At 36.9% G+C, this 22,225-nt stretch overlaps 2 protein-coding genes across 2 annotated transcripts in view; one reads left to right on the forward strand and one right to left on the reverse strand.

Annotated features, from left to right (window-relative positions):
- LOC124776651 (hemolymph lipopolysaccharide-binding protein-like) overlaps positions 1-19,203 on the forward strand; it is a 43,036-nt gene extending 23,833 nt beyond the window's left edge. Inside the window, exons 4-5 of the mRNA XM_047251742.1 lie at positions 7,848-8,102; positions 18,871-19,203. Coding sequence (XP_047107698.1) covers positions 7,848-8,102; positions 18,871-19,043 — 428 coding nt within the window. The 3' untranslated portion in view covers positions 19,044-19,203. The remainder of the gene's footprint in view (positions 1-7,847; positions 8,103-18,870) is intronic.
- The window catches only part of LOC124775701 (kinesin-like protein KIF19), a 471,390-nt gene that overhangs the window by 244,227 nt on the left and 204,938 nt on the right, over positions 1-22,225 (reverse strand). The window lies entirely within an intron of this gene.

Here is a 22,225-nt window from a genome sequence, read left to right on the forward strand (position 1 = left end):
AGAACATTATGACCACTGCCCACTGCAAGATTGGGTGCCACCTGGTGTTGTTGTGGGAACATGACATGGAAAGATAAGTACATAAGGAGTGAAAAGATGAATGAGGAATCATTCTATCAATGATATGGGTAAAAAATGGGGAAAACAACTGAGTTAAGATACTTTGGGAAAGTTCAGACTGTTATGGCCAAGTGCCTGGGAATGAGCAACTTGGAAAAGATGAAGCTGGTTGATGTTAACAAGCCTCTGTCACGAGCATCCATGAAAAGTGGTTGAAGGGTGATGAAACTATGAAAAGGTATTATGGTGTTTTACTCCCATGCCTCATCACGAAATGTGGAGGCAGTGATCTGTGGCAGATCTGATGACAGAGTATAATGATGGTGCAAGCATGACTATGTTATTGGTGCACTCCCTGACACCCAGTAGAGAGTTCTAGCACAGAGGTGACACCATGTCAATGCAAGTAATCATAACAAATGTTCCATTGTGCATTGACAATGTTGCCATCCTTTTTGTGAATACAACTTTTCTTGCTTCATAGAACACTGCATCTGGGTTAGTATGTGTGAAGTGTACTAGCAGTGCAATCATTGTGTGGAACATTGACCTTTGATGAAACACAAATGTACCTCATCTATGTGTTAAATGTTTCTATACAACACAAAGCTTACTACACCATAACAATGGCAGCCAACAGACAACATGTTACTGAGCTTGGGAACAAGATTGTACAATGAATACACGACAGAATGCAGAAATCAACAAGTGGACTTCAGGTCGAATGGTGAAATCTTTGTAAGTCAACCATGACATCCATGCAGCATTATGGGAATAGACATTCACTTACTCTTCATGCTCGCAGTCAAATACTAGTATACTACAATATACTAGGTGCTTTATTTATTTCCTCATTGCAACCACAACAAACTCTTTTGTCAGTGATACCATCTTGGCTGACTGTAGATACACCACATTACAGCCTTTATTTACCTCACAAACTCAGCTCACAACTGAAACTGCCTCCGTTCAGACCAGCTCTGTGGTTCACCACTGCAGAGTGTGTATTTACTTCATCAAGCATCCTTGATGATAACATCTGATTCATCACTTTCATTTGCCGTCTGACCGAACATGAAGACTTAATCAGTGACATCATCTTGGCACCCCTTCCCACAACAAGTATGATGTAGCCAAAACAGCACTGCCACAGTGGTCCTCCAGGGCACCTGAACAACAGTTGCTCTCTATGATGAACAACTGAATGACAGAATGCTGTCCCAGCTTTGGTGATGATTTAAATCCACACTTAAAATTAACCTCATGCTGGATGCTGCCTATGGACACACTGTATCGTGAAACTTCTGCTGCAACTACAACTTACTACGACATCACATGAAGCCAAACCTTTGGAGAGACAGTTTGCTCTAGTGAACAGGATGTTTGTGTTACTACAACATAGGCTTTGTATAAATTACAAAGGCACAGCACCATCACAGCAAGTTAGCCAAAGATTGCCCACCTTGCATGCCAGATTGCCCCAAGCAATGATGAGAACAGTTGACAGTAACATCATTGCTCCAACTCAACGTGCTGTATAAGGTATCACACTCACTGCGGGCAACACTACAATGGTCGCCACTGCTGACTCTATGTCACAGCCCTGCTGGTACTGTGCAAGTTTGGTGACACTGTATTCATCTGTCCTTCTCCCTGTGGGTTTCTAAGCTTCAAATGTGGGCCACTTTAAGTGCACCAGCCCACACAGAGACACCAAGTCAGCAACAGTGACTATGGTAGATTCAAGCTCATAGTTTCTCAATCACACACCAGGGTGGCCATCTTTGCATCTTTGATCTCAATTCCAGAAAGTACTTTTTTGTGGATCTGGATCGCACATCAGTTTAGTACCATTCGAGAGAACATCAACAGTCGGCAAAATGTTGACACTACAACTCCACACAGCTAATAACTCAATGATCTGGATGCATGGATCCACCACACAAACCTTAGAACCATTGCTTTATCATGAACTCACATGAACTTCTTATGCAACAGACATCATTGAACATGTAGTGTGAATCGACTTCTTGCGTCACTTCTACTTCTCACCAGACATACAAAAGTCCTTGCCTCTCCATCATGATACAGGATACCACATCCCTTGGCTGTTCACCCTGACAACGCCATTCCTCCACTACACAATGCACAGTGCTTCTGGGTGGCAGGACAGTGAGATCACTTATGCTGACAGACTCAGACCATGTGTCCTAACAACAGAAGAAATTCTGTCAGTACATCAGTGTTACAATAACTGCTGTGATGCTTCTGACACACTCTGCACCAAGAATGCATCTCTCATCTACATCTACATCTACATCTACATGGATACTCTGCAAATCACACTTAAGTGTCTAGCAGAGGGTTCATCAAACCACCTTTGCAATAATTCTTTGTTATTCCCATCTCAAACAGAATACAGAAAAAATGAACACTTATATCTTTCCTTGCAAGATTTGATTTCTCTTATTTTATTATCATGATAATTTCTCTCTGTGTAAGTTGGCATCAGCAAAATATTTTCACATTCTGAGGAGAAAGCTGCTGATTGAAATTTCATGAGAAGATTCCACTGCAATTAAAAACATCTTTGTTTTCATGGTCTCCACCTGAAATCCTGTATTATGTCAGTGACACTCTCTCCCTTATTTCTCAATAATACAAAATGTGCTGCTCTTCTTTGAATTTTCTTCATGCACTCCAGTAATCCTATCTGGTCAGGATTCCACACCATGCAACAGTATTCCAGAAGAGAATGGACAAGCACAGAGTAGGCAGTCTTGTTGGTAGAGCTGTTACATCTTTGAAGTATTCTGCCAATAAAATCAGCCTCTGGTTCACCTTCTTCACAGCATTTTCTGTCTGTTCTTTCCAATTTAAGTTGTTCATAACTGTAATTCCTAAATATTTAGTTGAATTCATGGTCTTTAGATTTGACTGACTTATCATGTAACCAAGGTTTAATGAATTCCTTTTAGCACTCATGTGCATGATATCACACTTTGCAATATTTAGTGACCCTAAATAATGCCAATTCTTGCACCACACAAATATCTTTTCCAAATCATTTTGTAATTTATTTTATTATTTTATTTTATTTTATTTTATTTTATTTTATTTTTTATTTTTTGTCTTCTTATGACTTTACTAGATGATAAATGACAGCATCATCTGCAAACAATCTAAGATAGCTGCTCATATTGTCTCCTAAATCATTTAAATAGATAAGCAACAGCAGAAGGCCTATAACACTACCTTAGGGAATGGCAGAAACCACTTCTATTTTCCTCCAACAGGAAATCATGAATCCTGTCACATAACTGAGATGACATTCGATAACCATGCAATTTGATTACAAGCCACTTGTGAAGTAACATGTAAAATGCCTTCTGGAAATCTAGAAACATGGAATACATTTGAAATGCCTTGTCAATAGCATTCAATACTTTGTGTGAGTAAAGAGCAAGTTGTGCTTCACGAGAATGATGTTTTTCTAAATTCAAGTTGAGTACATTTAGTTATTTATTTATTTATTTGTTTTGATCCACTGAATCATACATTGCACAGAAATGCACATCATGATATAGGACAGCTCATGTGATACATATTAGGCATTTATAAGAAGAGGTACATGTCTATGAATCTATAAAATGATTACATATTTACGTCACATGTGTAATGTACTTAGGTCTTATATTTATTCTGTACCAGAATTTAGGATTTATACCAATAAAACTTACATTCAGTTATGTTACATAAGGTCAATAGTTTGGGATCCATTATCTGATGTTTTTGTTGAGCAGTTCCTTATAGCAGGTTGTTTTCGAGGAATTCCTGTATGCTGTAGAGGCAGTGTTTAATTAGGAGTGACTGTAGTTTGACTTTAAAATTCTTCACTTGTGTAATGTTCTTCAGTGCTATTGGGAGATGATTGTAGAGTTTTATTCCCATATATTTGACATCTTTACTGTATAGTTTTGTTGAATGGGGAATTACTGGAAGAGAGTTCTTTGACCTTGTATCATGTTGGTGCCAGTTTGAGTTTATATCTAAGTTGCTAATATTTTTCTTGGTGAAAAATGTATGTACTGACATGAGGGGGGCAATATGTTAAGATTCTGGAGCAGTGGTTTCCAAGATTCTTTCTGCTGTTTGAATAATATTATTCTAACTACTTTTTTTGAGTTTAAACAGCCTCACTGCTTCTGCACTGTGGCCCCAAAAGATAATTCCGTAGCTTAATATAGAGTGGAAAAGAGCATAGTACATTGATGTGAGGGTGTTGGTATTAACAACATTCCTTATTTGTCTAATTGTGAAACATGCTTTACTCAATTTGGTGCAGGTTATATCAATTTGACTTTTCCATGTAAGTGTGTCAGTAATGGTAACCCCCAAAAATTTGGTTTCCTTTACTTAGTTGATTTTATCATCACTCAGTGATATATTTGGTACTGGTGGGTATTTATTTTGGGCTGTGTGGAAAATAATACCAGCTGTCTTTTTTATATTTAGGAGTAGTCTGTTTGAATTAAGCCATGAGTTTAGTTGTGCTGTGCTCCTGTTTATTGAATGTTGAAGATGTTCGTTTGAGTCAGATATCATTATTGTGGTATCATCAGCAAAGAGGAAGGTTCTGTTATCATCTAAATGTAAGGGGAGGTCATTTACATAAAGTAAGAATAATAACAGACCATTCTGTTTGAGGTAATCCATAATTTTTTAACACAATATATGTTGCAAAAACCTGTTACATATTGACATTAATGATATGGGCCTGTAATTTACTGGATTACTCCTACTATCTTTTTGAATATTGGTGTAACCTGTGCAACTTTCCAGTCTTTGGGTACAGATCTCTTGTCAAGTGAATGGTTGTATATCAGTGTTAAGTATGGAGCTATTGTATGAGTATACTCCGGAAGGAACCTAATTGGTATACAATCTGGACCAGAAGAGTTGCTTTTGTTAAGTGATTAATAAAATTAAGTGATTACTGAGAAAATGGCTTAGGGTTCCTGACGGAGCCTAACAACAGGAGGGTGCAAACTCGAAGACCTGGCTTTGTATACCCGTTCCTGTCGTAAAGTTAGTAATGATGGAAAAATACATATATGGATTAAAGAACTTGGTGTACTTGCTGAGAATGTAACTGTAACTGGTGATGTAACTCTGTACTATAATTATTAATGAAGTGATTTGTAGCGTCAGCCATTAAGCGGGTAAGGGTACATCTCGAACCGGGGGCTCAAGGATGCAACAGTTTGAAAAAAATTATAAAGCATAGTGCCGCACAGCAACGTCCCATGTCTGGATTACAAGTAAACTAATAGTGGGTGGGAGGAACCAAATGGCCTGTGTGGTAATGGAAGTTCAACTCTTGAGTGCAGTTAGTTCCCTAAATTAGGCAGAGTTTCTGTTCTTAGGACCAGATACATTAATTCCAGAAATTATCTATCTTTTGTCCTTGCTCATGTTCAATTTTGGCCTCGTTTATTTTAGAGAGAAACAAAACTCAGACATTTTAAGAGAATCTTAAATTTTTCGTCTATACTTCCTACTCTGAAAAGCTCTTCCCTTTGATCTTCCTGTAGCTGCACTCTAAACCCCTTTGAGACATTGTTTATGATTTTGTGATGCATTCATATATTCTATTATCTGTGGCTGACCAGTCAGTATATTTTACTGTTAATATTTGACTTTTATTGTCACAAAACCTATGTTACATTTAAATCTCTATGGGTTATTGGGTTAAAAAACAAACTGTCAGTGGCTGTCACCCAATGTTTCAACCCACACTGGGGTTTTACTGTGGAAAATAATCCAAAGCTTGACATCAATAACACCAGGTGTCATCAGTCGAAACACTCTGACAAAAAATCATCATTAAAGTGTGTACAAATAAGGAAAATTGAAAATAAACAATCAAATTCATTTGTATTGTATACATTCCAGTAGACAATTATTAAATTACCATTTGTTCCAAATAAGTTACCACTAAGCAGACTGCAAAAGTCATTAGGAAACTTGAAATTGGTGATTTCTTTGGATATATTTTTTGCTGAATATCAAAATTTTGTGCTTACTACCCTTTAGCTACATTTGTAATTGGTCAATGGCCTGATACTTATTTCCTGATATAGTTGACCATTCAGCAGCACTATTCATGAAGATAAATATAGTACCTCCAATCCATTACATGAATTTCAGTTGTTTAACAATGTTTGAGAATGTGGCTTTTAATAGTACACTGACAAATTTTTAAGAACCTAATTTATTACTAGCCTCTCAGGTTACCTTTCATAAATTGGTAGCTTAGTTGGCACAAGGGTTAAGCAAAGGACTCACATATGTGTAGCAGAGGTCATGCTTATGCCCATCTATAAAAATTAAGTTTTTCTGTGGTTTCCTAAATCAGTTAAAGCAATTTATTCCTTTGATACTAACACAATCAACTTCCTTCCCTTTCCTTGTCAAATCTAAGCTTGCACTCTGTCTCCAGTGATTATCATCAACAGGCCATTAAATCTTTCTTCTTTTTTCTTTGATACAGGCTTCTTAACAGAGAAAGCCATTTGGGAATCAACTCCTGATAAAGACAAATAAAGAAAATTTATCTACCTTGCATATCATGTGACCGTGTCAAGGCACTTGATTGTATAAACATAAAATTTTAACAACTGAACTAATAGATTAAGGCAATAATGATGTCATTTTACCACAGATGAGTTATTATCCTCATAGAGAATAATAAAATGTAATTGAGTATGGGAGACTGAAAGTGTGTAGTCTCACAAGGTTTGTTTGTCCATGATCTACATAAATGATTTTATAATGACACTGAAGGACGATTTAGAAACTATAATATTTGCTGATGGTACCAGAAAACCAAATAAGAGTCCATATTCAACCACAACAGCCACAGCCCATATATACATTAAATTTATGTTTTTCTCTTCCTCTAGGATTCCATATTTTGCATCAGGTATCACACAAGAAACTGGGAATCTCTGAACATTCCAAAGACAATTATAAACATATGTCTGATTATATACATCCAAGGATTAGAAAATAACTATTTAATGCACTCATGAAGAAACAGTTATTTTTTTAATTTGCTATTCCAGTGACAGTTTTACTATGTTAAGTTCAACTTGCGTAAGTGTAAGTAGTATGAACCTCTGTAGTAATAGTTCATTATTTTCAAGTTTCATTTTTAGCTAATATTTATCTTTTGTTTATGTTTCCCTTAACTCATTTCACATGCCTCAGGGTCCTCCATCATGACTGGATCTGCTGAACATGGTAAATTGATGAATTAATACATGAATGATTGAATCACTTTAATGTTGAGTCAGAGAAATGATAGAATTAATTCATAAGCATTGTGAATGGAAATATTGTCTTAAAAATATTGTGCAGAGGCCTAAGAACTGTAATGGCTGTGTGTTTTTAGAGATAAGCAATTTCTGTGTTTCGTGTCATCAAATTTTGTGCCACCTATCTTCCTTACTATCTCATGTTGGGTAACCCCAAAAACAACAACAACAAAGGCTTTGTTTCACTGGCTTCTCAAGAATAACACAACATCCATTTTGAAGTTACATTCATGGTTTGGACAAAATTTACTATCCCATAAACCTACACAGAAATGAGTTTCATTGCACAACAAGAAGTCACAAAATCACAGCATGCAATAAGATTAGACAAGGTGAAACATAAAATAAAACCATCTTAATGAAATAAGAATTGAAATAAGTAAATTTACACTATTTCTCTTTTAACAGTTCCACCACCAAAACCTGGTCCTGGTTACGAATATTTTGCTGGTGTTGGTTATTACAAAATTCACACCACTCTGAAGACCTGGAGTGATGCAAGAAAGACTTGTGCTGATGAAGGAGGACATCTGCTTATTTTGAATTCAGATGCTGAAGCAAGTGTTGCCAAACAGTTGTTTTCACGCCACAAACAAATTTCAGGATGGGCATTTATTGGTTTCCATGACAAAACCACGGAAGGAACATACATCACAGTATATGGTAATTTGGTGTTTTTAGATACACATTTTCTATGTGTCGGTGTGTATTATATAGCCAATAGGAGAATATGCAAGGGAATGAGAGGTGGTTGTAAGATGATACTTTGTGGCAACCTGCCTGAGGAACATACAGCAATGTACCAGATGATAAAGAATGACCTATGGACAGTTGACATCTCAAACTGTATCCCTGCCAGAGACATAGCAGCAATTTTTCTTGAAGGACTGTATAAATAAATAATGATAAAAAGGCAAAAATATTTAACAGAGCAGCAGAGTTGACTTGAACTCACATCTTGACAACATTTCACCACAAAATATACTTTCTAAAGTTCTCTTGTTGATCTTATGTTACTAATGTAATAGTATTGTTTAAAAAGGTGCAAATTATATCTCTCCACAGCTTATAAAGAACAGATGTACTTATTGCAATGAGTAAAACCTTATTAGCAAAAGGACAGATTGTTACTCGCAATAAAAATGACACATTGCCTTGCAGATAAGCGTAACAAAAAAGACTGTTATACATTTAGCTTTTGGCCAATGCCTTCTTCAGAAAAAGAACACACATTTACATAAGCAAGCACACCTCATGTACACATTACCACCAACACTGACAGCTAAGACCAGTCTTAACACTAAATCTTTAACAGATTGTTGTGCCTATCTGCAACTCAACATGTCATCTTTATGGTGAATAACAATCTATCCTTTGCCTAATATTGTTGATATTTCAACATAGAGTTTCCACTCTTTGATTAAACTCTTATTATTACATTGGTAATATGTTGTAACATCTAAACCAAAACAAGTTACAGTTAGAATATCTTGCTATTAACTGCTGTTAATTACTATAGCAATAGACAAATGGAACTTGAAAGATTTCATCTGCTAAAAGTGTCCAGGAAGTCTTGCATTATGCAGCTGTACTTATGTTTCCTGCTCTTGTCTTTACCCACCTCTCCCAATTTTCATATTGCTTTCTCCTTTACTAAAGCAACATCTAACTGAAATCAAGTTGGACAGAAATGAATAATACTGATTTTGTTTCAGATGCTTTAATCTTTCATTACTGGTTTGGCTACTTGCTATTCTTGTTTATTATAAATGAGAATGTGTTCACACCACACCTAGAACCAACATTAATACCCATTTTTGGCAAAATCTGCACTTATTTTTTGCAAAATTTGCATCTATTTTTGTCAAAATTTGCATTAATTTTTTTGTAAATGATTAGACAAATGAATTTAAAAGGATGTCACACTACACAAGTGAAGACAAACAAGGCCTTAGTTCTTTGAAATTGACTATCAAAAAAATGTGCTGATTGAGATACCTTTTTACTGGCATGTTTGCTTTTGCAAAAACTGCAAGACCTTTTTCACCCCAAATGGCCTTTGCTTCATTTGACAGTGTGAAAACTTTCAAAAATGTCTGTTCTGTTAGAAAGCAGCAGCATTTTCCAACTGTTGAACTGAATTTATCACTGATTTAAGGTGTTTCTGGCCATTACTTGTCATTTCCTACCCAATTTGTTGATTAAAAAATGTGCAGACTATTAATTTTGACCTTTCATGAGCATTCATAGCCATGTAACCCATACTTCACAATGATGCAGATGGAACTGAAAAGGCACTTACCATAGATGTAGAACTGAACATACAGTAACTATATTTTAAAATTATGGGGGAATTTCGGTGCAGTTGAAAATTGTTACAGATTTTGTTTTACAGGCTGTAGTGTCAGATGTGCATGAGTCTAAACAAACTGGAATTTTGGCTGCCGGGGGGAAGAGGAGCAGTGCAGGGAAGCAAACCCCACCACTTTTCACAGGGAAACAGACTAAAACAGAACTGACACATTGTCACAGGGATTATGGAACTCTTCTGGTGTTGTAAGGGTCATAATTGAAATCCATGATAAGCTAGGATTAGTTGCTTCAATTATTTCATAAAAAGAAAAGGCGAGCAACCAATGACACAAGGCATTCATAGACGGCTTCCACACAAGTTCTTGTTGAGGTTAGCAGAGTATTGTTGATGACATAGTTCAAGCCCAACCTCTAGTGGTATTCATTGCAACCATGGTTGAAAACTGAAAACATCCACCACATAACTTGCCACTTGAATAGTTTCTGCATTATACCATCTTTTGAGCTTTAGCTAACACCCATATGTGTTTCTTTGTAGTAAAATGCTAGGTCCCACAGCTGAGTACTACTACATTGCACTACACGGTGTATATCTTAAATAAATCATTCAACCATCCATAATCAGCATGGCACTAACACATTAAGCATATTGTTATATCATTGCATTTTTACACTATTTAATTTTGCAGCAGATACTTACGCACATTATCTTCCCAGACTGGGCTTCGCCAGGTGTACAATACTACTAGTTCAAAACTGGGTACATTTTCAATATTTATATGCAGAAAATAGTGCTCTTTCAAACTATCTCTGATAAAATAGTTCATCTGGATCCAATTTGATATGAAGTAGTGTTTATTAAACATTTTCACATTTTGAGGCAGAATTCACATCTGTTTCGTATTTATCACAAAATATGAATTTTTCCTGTCCATAGACATAGAAGAGATGGTACTGGTCAAAAAAAGGATAAAAAGGTCCTGGAAACAAATACTTTTTGAAATATGGGTTGTTCTGTCTTATGATAAGCATCTGTCTGTTAACAGCTCAGGAAGTGCTCAATGTGGTTACCATTCATTCTTATACATCGTTCAGCCCTCCATCTCAGAGATACATGAACTGATTTGAAAACATCCGGCCGCTCTCAGATTTAGTGACATGCATGAGACAATTGCTGCAGTATGTGTGCACATCATAGATGGATGTGGAACATACCAATGCCCTTAAATATACCTATGGTCAGAAGCCCAATAAATGGAGTGTCTGCACTAATGGACTTCTGCATAAAAAACAGTCAGTGATTAAAGGTTTGTGCCATTCATTGAAAGTGAGCATAAACCACAACAAGTATTTTTCTGCAACAGTAACATTCTTCAATAACAGAGGCAACATAAACAGCACTTGTTAGTTTGTCCAGTAAAGTATACAAACTTATGAGTCATCAAATACAATTCCTGCCCACATATTGATACTGTGGCAGCCCTTCACTGCACATTGGTTTTAGCTGTCCAGCCCCATTCCACACACATATAGTTGCCTATGGTCATCCGCTAATGCAGTGAGGTTTTGTCTTCATACACATATGTCTGCTTTCACCTAAAGTAGTCAGTTCTTCCACATTACCAGATACTGTCCACTATGGTCACTGGCTAGTGGAACCAAGACAATAACCACTCATCTAGATAGAATTTGTCAGCCTAACCTTGTTCTCAGTTCTCTTCTTCTCTTCGAGGTGACAATATCGGAGTTTGGCTCCATGCACATACCATGATGAACATACCATATGGACTACGTATCTCAGACAGTGCAGTACATGGTACCAAGTTCACTCTTAGACATTTGGTGCAAAAGTACTGAGACTCACTCACACCATATCTGCAACACAGCACAGTACATAAAGCAGTGCATCACAGCAGAAGACATTCATTCCCATGGGCAAGTGCACGTGCCCTCATGGGTACTAGCCAAGATTCTAGCTATCAACCATCATGGCTCATGTGAAGACTGTATCATTTCATTGGATCCTGTCCTGGGCATTTCCCCATGACAGACAGTCTTGTGGCAGCAAATTTGTGTTGGTGCTGGTGAATATTGAGTGACTAGTTACTATGCATGTGCAGCACCTCCACCATCATTTGTACAGTCTGTATTTCAAGTTTCTGTGAGAGATGTTATTTTTCTCCATGTCTCATGCTATTAATATTTGTTGACAGCTCAAACTGCAGAGTTAGTGACTTTATTCTGTGCCTCCACACTCATGTTGAATCATATATGCAGTGCATTCATTTTCTGGGCAAATCACTATTGAGGATGCTGGTCTTAGTGAGCATTGTGGTGCCGCTCTTTTTTTTAGTATTCATCATATCAGCAAGTGACATTTATACCGTGCCTCATGGTTTTAGGAAATGATAAAGATTATCAATTTTTGAAATTATTTCAGTGCTACTTGTAGTACTTTAGTTAATTCAGTAAGCCAATTTGCTTTTGCCTTAAATTTCTCATGAATATTATTCATTGTGTCAGTGCCTAAGATACCCATCCCCACATGCCCAGTTTCAGCTAATTTTATGTAGATTATTTAGTTAAGATAGGTAAGGACCAACATATGTACAGTACTAAAGGACTCTGATGCTTTGCTTCCATGCTCACTCAAAGATTTGCATCTCCTTACACTTGGTTATTGTGGTAATTTATTATCTCACTCCATATGAATCCCACTCACCCATAAATAAAATCCAAACTGTAAATTGCAGATCTTCAGCACTCTGTTTTAGAATTCATTTGCAGAAAGTTAATCTAGCACAGTGGGCTTGTGCATGAGAGGTTGCACATGCTGTTAGTGATATGGATAAAGTAATCACTCATACAGAGTTGATCATGTGAGAGTATGTTTTATGCCTTCAACAGCTCCAGTTCATCACACACTTTCAGGATTGTCTTCTAATTGTTGCAACACTTTATTTCTCCACATCTGTCATGCAAACTGGTTGAGGTGTATTACAGTCTCTAGTCCTTGTTGCAAACAATCAGATGTCTGCAAGGCATTGGAATATCCTGAATGAAATTTTCACTCTGTAGCAGAGTGTGCACTGGTAAGAAACTTCCTTGCAGATTAAAACTGTGTGTCGGACCGAGACTTGAATTCAGGCCATTTGCCTTTTGTGGACAAGTGCTCTACCAATTGAGCTACCCAAGCATGACTCACACCCCATCCTCACAGCTCTCACAGGAGAGCTTCTGTCAAGTGAGTCATGCTTGGGTAATCAGTTGGTAGAATTGTCCATGAAAGGCAAAGGTCCAGAGTTCAAGTCCTGGTTTTAATCTGCCAGGAAGTTTCATGTCATCTCACACTCCACTGCAAAATGAAAATTTCATTCTGGAAACATCCCCCAGGCTGTGGCAAAGCCATGTCTCCACAACATCCTTTCTTCCAGAAGTGCTAGTTCTGAAAGTTTGGAAGGTAGGAGATGAGGTACTGGCCAAATTAATGCTGTGTGGATGGGGCTTGAGTTGTGCTTGCATAGCTCAGTTGGTAGAGCACTGCCCACTAAAAGTAAAGGTGATGAGTTTGAGTCTTGATCCATCACACAGTTTTAATCTGCCAGAAAGTTTCATTGGAATATCCTACCAAACATATATATACTTTTTTCCAGTTGGAATGCATTATTAAGAATGTTGTTTGACATGTGTGGCACATACCTGTTGATTAATGCCTTTGACTGAGACGTGGTAAAATACCATGTCTGCCATTTCCCACAAGGAATAATAGGACTCCACTTCACTGTTTACATTCCACAGAATCACCAGCCATGATCTGATGCCAGCACAACTTCAAAACAATACGTACCAAATACTGATATAGGAGATGGTCGTATGTACACACATCAAAAAAAAGTTTTGCATCGTCTTGGTTCCAAGAGTTCCGAAACCTGTACAGAAAGTTGAAATAGAGATTAACATAAATATCATTTCCACCCTTTTTATTGCTCATGGAAACCACACATTGCATGTTGTACCACCATACAGCAAGAACTTCAGAGGGGGTGGTACAGGTTGCTGTACACATCGGTACCTGTAATACCTAGTAGTCCAGATTACCCCACTCCTCAATGGCGATTCGGTGTAGATCCCTCAAAGTGGGTGGTGGGTCACACTGTCCATAAACAGCCCTTTTCAATCTGAAGGAAGTCATTCACAAGACGTGCACAATGGGGGTGCAAGTTGTCATCCAGGAAGACGAATGCCTCGCAAATATGCTGCCAATATAGTTGCATTATTGGTAGGAGGATGGCATTCATGTGTGGTACAGCCATTATGGTGCCTTTCATGGCCACATAATGCCACCCCAAAACAGCAGAGAACCTCCACCTTGCTGCACTCACTGGACGGTGTGTCTAAGGTGGACAGTGTGTCTAAGGTATTCAGGCTGACTAGGTTGACTCCAAACATGTCTCCGACGATTATCTGGTTGAAGGCATATGCGACACTCATCAGTGAAGAGAATGTGATGCCAATCCTGAGCAGTCTATTTGGCATGTTGTTGGGCCCATCTGTACCATGCTGCACATTGTCATGGTGGCAAAGATGGATCTTGCCATGGACGTCAGAGGTGCAGATGCGCATCGTGCAGCCTATTGTGCACAGTTTGAGTCATAACACGACATCCTGTGGCTGCACATAAAGCATTATTTAGCATGGTGGCTTTGCTGTCAGGGTTCCTCCAAGCTATAATCAGTAGGTAGCAGTCATTCACTACAGTAGTAGCCCTTAGGTGGCCCGAGCAAGGCATGTCATCAACAGTTCTTGTGTCTCTGTATCTCCTCCATGTCCGAACAACATCACTTTGGTTCACTCCGAGACATATGGACACTTACCTTGTTGAGAGCTCTTCCTGGCACAAAGTAACAATGTGGATGGGTTTGAACTGTGGTATGGACCATCTAGGCATGGTTGAACTACAGACAACATGAGCTGTGTACCTCCTTCCTGGTGGAATGATGGAACTGGTCAGCTGTCGGACCCCCTCCATCTAATAGGTGCTGGTCATGCAAGGTTGTTTACATCTTTTGGTGGGTTTAGTAACATCTCTGAACAGTAAAAGGAACTGTGTCTGTGATACAATATCCACAGTCAATGTCTATCTTCAGGAGTTCTGGGAACCAGGTGATGCAAAACTTGTTTTGATGTGTGTAGTACAACTGACAACATCAAGTCAGAGAAACAAGTTCACAGACAAGCATAATTAATAAGAAATGAGTACTAAGCATAATCAGAAAACATACTACACCACTGAGGACTGATTATTTTCAACACAAGTAAAATGGCGCATTTGTCAATTTTATAGGACTTTTTTTTTATAGTACTGTTTCATGTAAGAATATTGGCCATAGCAAAAAACAACCTGTATATCTAGTTCCTTAGATGTTTTAAATACTACAAAAATGGCAAAATGAGTGGCAGATGGTATACTCTATAATATGATATACTAGATGTTTCTTCTTGGTCCAGTCAAATACAGTGAAGGACTACATAATTTTCCACATGTAGTCCATTGCTAGTTTAACATTTTCATGTAATGTATAGTAACGTTACATAAAGAGTTGTTGGGTATGTTTAGAGTCCTGAGTGAAAATAGCTTCTTCAAATATTGTAAATGAACTTTTATTATACAGGGTGATTATTACAAACTTTCACTACTTGCACCAGTGTAGACAAAAAACTATTTACTGTATGGATATTCAGCTTTGTATGAAGGATGTTCAAACTCTGCACTGTAGGATTTTTGTTTCCAGTAGTGTTAGTGTCATGACTTGCCATTAGGGGCCAGAACTGGTATGGCAACACAGGGTGGAAACACAAGCATCAGTGTGCATGACAGTTGCAGACAGTCAACGTGATCTGGACAAGGTGAGCAGGGCTTTACTTGTAAGGCCGTTTTACCAAAACAGCAGCAATAGTGGTGCTGCTCTTTGTGAACACTGACACGTTGAAGGTATACAGAGAGGTCCTCTTTCCACACTAAGGTTGAGGAATATGATTCAGACATTTGAATTAAATGGCTATTTGGGAATTGCTCCTGGGAGAGGCCAATGACCAATCACATCATAAATTGTGACCAATTACACTGTAAATTGTTGAAAAAGCTATTGCTGCCATATCTGAGATGCTGGACACAATGTGTGATCTTCAAGCAGTGCACAAGATCTTCCACAATGCCCAAACATTCCATAGTCCACTGTTTGAAAAGTGCTGGAACAATCATGAAATGGAATCCGTACAAACTTCCAGGCTGTCATAAATGCAGATGGTCATCACACTGAGCAAAGTTTGTAACCTGGAATATAAATCTGGTATGCAATTATCAACTGTTACCTTCTCATGTCGAAATTATTCATTATTTCTCTTCTGCATGAAGTTTCATTGTCCTACAGTAGCTGTTTTTCTTGGGGGCTCTCTCAAGTAGTGAATGTTTAATAATAAGCACCTTGTACAATGCATAAATTTCCTGATATATCTGCCACTTCATATTTTCAGTACTTGTTGACACATTCACACGAATAAAAGAAACTGTGAACACATTTTTTCATGCATGACGTGGGCCAGAAAGACGACTGGCCAACCAATATGACAGCTGCAGTCAAAAACTGCTTCTTTCTCATAACAACATGTCTCACCATAAGAGAGACACCCCTATGCAGTTCATAGTGACAGCTCACAGTTTTTATTGCACATTCTGCAATTCTACAGCTTGCACATGTTCTGAGCTCAGAGATAATGAGGTACCTTGAATAGAATGACCTCATCCATGGCAACCAGCTGCAATTCCAAAAGCATCTGTCATGATTAACACAACTCGCACATTTGTGACATGACATCCTGAAAGCTATAAATCAAAGCAATAAGACAGATGCAGTATTGTGTGACTTTCAAAAAGCATTTGATTCAGTACCACACTAACTTTTGTTAACAGAAAGGGGGGGTCATGTGAGGTATCATATAATGTTTGTATCTAGATCAATGATTTCTTGGTAGGGAGGACACAGTATGCTGTCTTGCATGGAGAGTCATTCTTCATGCATGATCCAAGTAAGCATATCAAGAAACTTGTTGTACATGTTGTATATGAATGACCCCACAGGCAATGTTAATAGTAACCTCAAATTTTAGCAACTCATTGTTTTCTGCTTTTCTTTTTGTGTTTCCATCTAGACCTGAGATCCACTGAAAATAAATTTTCCATACAAATTTTCTTCAAATCATTATATATTATTATTTGATTTTATATATTAACCCCAGAATTAATTTTTTGGTTCATTTAATTGAGGTAATGAGTGGTTCTTCTTATTATCCTGACTGTTCGTCACTGTTATTTTCAGATCTTTATTATATGTTACAAATACTGATCATAGACAACCAAGCTAGCTTCCAATAAAGGCAATAAAATTAACATTCTTTGACTGCTGCTGTTCTAAATTTAGGAATTGTAAATAAATTCTCTTCTCAAATAGCATATGAACACTGGATTGATTTATTCATTGTTGAATTCATCTGAGTAACAAACTCCAGTAAAAATAAATGCACAGTGAATAAGTAAGCCAATTTTCAAACTATTTTTTAAGATGATCTGAATAGCAGCCATATCAGGTTTTTTTTAAACACAAGGGCTGTTCAAAAATTAAGGTGACTTTTGAAACTGTGTGGGCAATGTACATTCAATTATCAATCTTTTTTGTTCTTTGTTATGTTGATATACATGTCCCGAACATATGTTCACAGTTTCAAGTGTGCAGCATACTTCATTTGTTTTTGACATATGGAAAGGTTAGAAATGTTTTAGTGTGCTCGGCAATTTTCAATTATTATCAAAAATGGAGCAAAAAATTTGCATAAAATTTTGTGTATAAAATGGAATAAAGTGCTCTAAAACACTTGAAATGTTGACAGTGGCATACAGTGTGTCTGGTCTAAGTAAGGAAAAAAGTTTACCAATGCTACAAGCTCTTCCAATATGGCCAAGATGATGCTAATGACAAACCTCACTCTGGATGCCCCAGCACATCAACAACAGATGATAACTCCAAAACTTTTAAGAAAATCGTTTTGAAAAATCATCAGATTACTGTAAGAGAAGTTGATGAGGATGTTGCCATATTGGTCAGCTCATGTCATGCAATTTTTTCAGAAGTTTTGGGCATGAGACGTTTATTCCAAAACTTCAGAAGAACCATTGCATGAGCTTCACTCAGAAGCTCTTGAATGATGTCAGCAATGATCCTGATTTGCTCAAAAGGGTCATAACTGATGACAAAACATGGGTTTATGATTATGATGTCAAAACCAAAGCCCAGTCATCGCAATGGAAGCATCTGGGAGAGACAGGCCCGGAAAAAGCATGCCAAGTTTGATCAAATGTCAAAGTTTTGCTCACTGTTTTTTACAATTACTATGGTGTAGTGAATCATGAATTTTCGCCTCAAGGTTGTACAGTCAATAAGGAGTATTACCTTGATGTTATGCACTGTTTGCAAGAAGCTATATGCAAAAAATGTCCACAACTGTGGAAAAACAATTCATGGCTTTTGCATCATGACAATGCACCTGCTCATTCATCATTCCTTGTGAGAGATTTTTTGGCCAAAAACAACATGACAATCATGCCTCAGCCACCACATTCACCAGATTTGGCCCCCTATGACTTTTCCCTGTTACCGAAACTGAAGGGACCTTTGAAAGGATGAAGATTTTCAATGATTGAGGATATAAAAATTTAATTGCTAGAAGTACTCAAGACTGTACCAAAAAGTGCTTATGAGAAGTGCTTCGAGGATTGGAAGAAGCATTGGCACAAGGGTATTGTATCTGAGGGGTATTACTTTGAAGGGGATGACATGAATACTGATGAATAAATAAATATTTTTTCATAAAAATATAAAGTCACCTTACTGTTTGAACACACCTTGAATGACCTGTTCATGTCTCATTTTATTATTAAAAATATATTGCTAAATGATACTCATATGGTAAAGAATCATGAATCAAAAGAAAGTACTGAGTATCTCTGTCCAAGTTTTGTGTGGTCTTCATTTTTTTTAATCACAGCAAATAATTTCTATTGTAGGTGAACCACTTCAGAAAACAGGCTATACAAAATGGGGCAAAGGTCAGCCAGATAATGCTGGTGGTAGTAAAACTAATGAAGGTGAAGACTGTGGAAGTATTGCCCATGATAGTACTTTAAATGACCTTCCATGTGGTTTCAAGGCTCCATTTATATGTGAATATGATTTGTAATTAACACTAACAAAATGAAGCACAGATTATAAAGAAAACAAAGATGAAGATGATACCCACGTGCTATGAAGGTTGTTTGAAAAAGCTTTTATACTGATATATATATGTCTCTATTATCAAAATAAAAAATTGTACAGGAGGAACTTTTTGTAAAACTAAATGTATGTTTCTGAATGTTCTTTGAAAATACTGTGGTGAATGACTTAAAAAAATATGTATATACATATTTATGCTTACGTGGATTTTCATTCACTCATTCCTGCTTTCCTCATGTTCTACAGATCCAATCACAAATAAGAAACTTCATGTATTTATAATGAATCAGCACTACACTGATAAAAACTATGTTGTTAGAAACTTATTATCTTCACTGCATTAACACTAAACTATCAGTACATTGCTATACACTGTCTGTTGTTACACAGAGTAAATTTAATGCACAATTTGTAACTTTAGCAGAATGGTCTTCAGCCTGGAAAATGCTGATGATTCCTGAATATGTTAAATAGCTTCTGGTTCCTCCATCATTTACGTTAAACATCTATTTGTTACACTTGACTGACGGTACTTACATCATAGCATTGATATTTGTCAGATTATAAATTTATGTAATGTCTGCATAGAGGTCTGTTTACAATCTATATTTTTATGTCATGCAGCTAACTGGTGTAGATGTAGAAAACAAAATAATTTATAGAAATAGTAGATAATAAGAAATGTTCTCCACCTTTAATTTGTAGGGGTTCCCTATTTTTTACTTTGTGTCCAACTGGTATTAGCTGAAGATTTTTTCTACAAGGATACAAAACCTCACTTTGAACCTTGAACTGAGTCAATATCTACATTGAAATTGCTTTTGTATCTTGCACTGTGGTTATGCAAATCACAGTTCACTTGATGCTGACATTTCTTAGAAGCAATAAACACATCTGTAAGTGAGCATACAAGTTCCAAGATCTTAGGAGGGCCTCTCCAAAATGTGCACCTACCTGCATTACACAATATATTTGCTGCTATATTTTGTTGTGTAAATACCCTAGTTCACTATGTTTCTCTAGAAGACTGTTTATTATGACTACAAAGAGTACTGTGCAAAATAGACTTCTAAGTGCTGAACAACAGACCAGGCTTTTTATAGTTGGTTAGTTTACTTGTCTGAATTATAGAAGCAGCATAATCTTATTTTGTCCGTACACAAATATGTGAGACAGCCAACAACAAAACAATTGATAAACATAAAACTAATAGTTATGGAATGAAGTGTACCTATTACACAAAATATTCAAAAAGAGTACAGTACCAGTAAGTTAATTACACACACATTTTTGGGTATCACATAAGACAGGCTATACAAAACCTCAGTTTAATATGATATAAGAAAGTCATATAATACCTATAAATTAAAACATATTACTTAAAGCTAGCACTCGAAAGTCCTGTACCAAGCAGAAATAGTTTTCTGCACCAGTCTTATTTTCTGGTGGTCTTTAAAAGTTTTGGACAACTTAAGTACTCTCCTACCTAATATTGGCATGTTATGCGTGTAGGTTCTGGTCTGTTATGTGAATGCCATTTGAGTAAAGCAGAAGGGAATTGAAAAGATTATTAATAGAGATCCTAAATTCCTGACCTAAGACACTACAGTGAGTTCAGAGGAAGATAAACTATTCGAAGTGATGGATTAAAGAAATTTAAGTGAACAATGAGACATATAGACCTACAGACCTGATAAAAATGAATTTAAACTTTAAAATATTTAAACACAGAATCATTGATTGCATGTAGTGGCCCCAGACATGATGGAGTAGGTTGAAAAACTCTTCAGCCTTAGACTTTCTGAGTCTATAATGGCAGATGAAATAACAGATGTTTCTGAGAAGACACAGTTAGTATTAGTGTTATGCTATGAAAAGAATAGCATGTCATACAGAAGGTTCTGGGGGGTGGTTCAGTTCTGAAGGATGTAATGCAGATGCTCTGACAACAAGTATTCCAAATGTTATAGATACTTTGTTCAAGAGACACCACACAATAAGCAATGGTGAAGCTGTAATGAATGGTTCTAAAGATGACATGCAGGCAGAAATTAAAACCGTGTATCCTAATGCTCATTATGTGGGTTGTTATGTGCATCAGTTACATTTAACAATGGAACACACTTATTCACAAAAACAGTTGGTCAGGTTGTTATTTTTAAATTTGTTAGATTTTTCAGCTTCTTTCCATAATGGCAGCAGGAAGGATTCCTAGTAAGTGAGCTACCAGATGGAATTTTAAGTGACAGACCATAAATGTGGTGTACAAAAATAAATAATTGCTGCTGGAATGTTTATTGGCACTGGAAAAATCTCCATTCAGCTAAAGTTTTTGCCTGACAGTTCGACTCTGCCACAATCTACAAGATGGAGAATTCGTCTTTTAGGTAGCATGCTTGCAAAAAGTAATGCATCAACTGGATATCATGTGCAGACAGTCACAGGCAAGATTAGTCAATGCTGTAAAAGAAACAAATCAGAATGATGTCTTATTTCATAAAGATTATTAATAATATGAAATCCTCAGTGAGTGACAGTGATACCACAGTCACCACAACAGTCACCTCACAGAACAAGCACTGGTAGATAAGTCTTTTCTGATGTTTTGATGCAAAATAAGTCTGTGATAGGATTAAAGGAGAATCCCTTGATCATTTTCGAGCCACAGATCATCTGGATGCAGCAGTGCTGTTGGATTCTCCAAAGTTTGAAGAATTCTCAAGACATTTTCCAAAGGGAGAACTTAATGTTGCTTTCCAGTACACCACATTAAAGAAATGGAGGTTAAAGACAGAGCTCTATGTATTGTACCAATGACCAGACTACAAGACAGAGCTCTCTGTATTTGTACCAATGACCATACTTCAGGAATATTGCTGGAGCTATATCTCTATGACACTCCAATTAATGTTGAACAACAGTATGCAGGAAACCTCCTCTCAGATAACAAAACTTTTGAAAATAGTAGTGACAAGACTGATGAAAACTGTTAATCTGAAAAATGTTTTCATCTCTGAAGAGAACGAAGACCTTCATCCAGAATACCATGTCAGAGCCATGATTTAATGTTCGTCATTGAGAAGGATATGGTAACCAACACAGGGTTTCAGTTCAAAAGTCATACTCATACATAAATTCTGCAGCAGA

This window comes from Schistocerca piceifrons, chromosome 2 (genome assembly GCF_021461385.2).
Source record: "Schistocerca piceifrons isolate TAMUIC-IGC-003096 chromosome 2, iqSchPice1.1, whole genome shotgun sequence".
NCBI lineage: Eukaryota > Metazoa > Arthropoda > Insecta > Orthoptera > Acrididae > Schistocerca > Schistocerca piceifrons.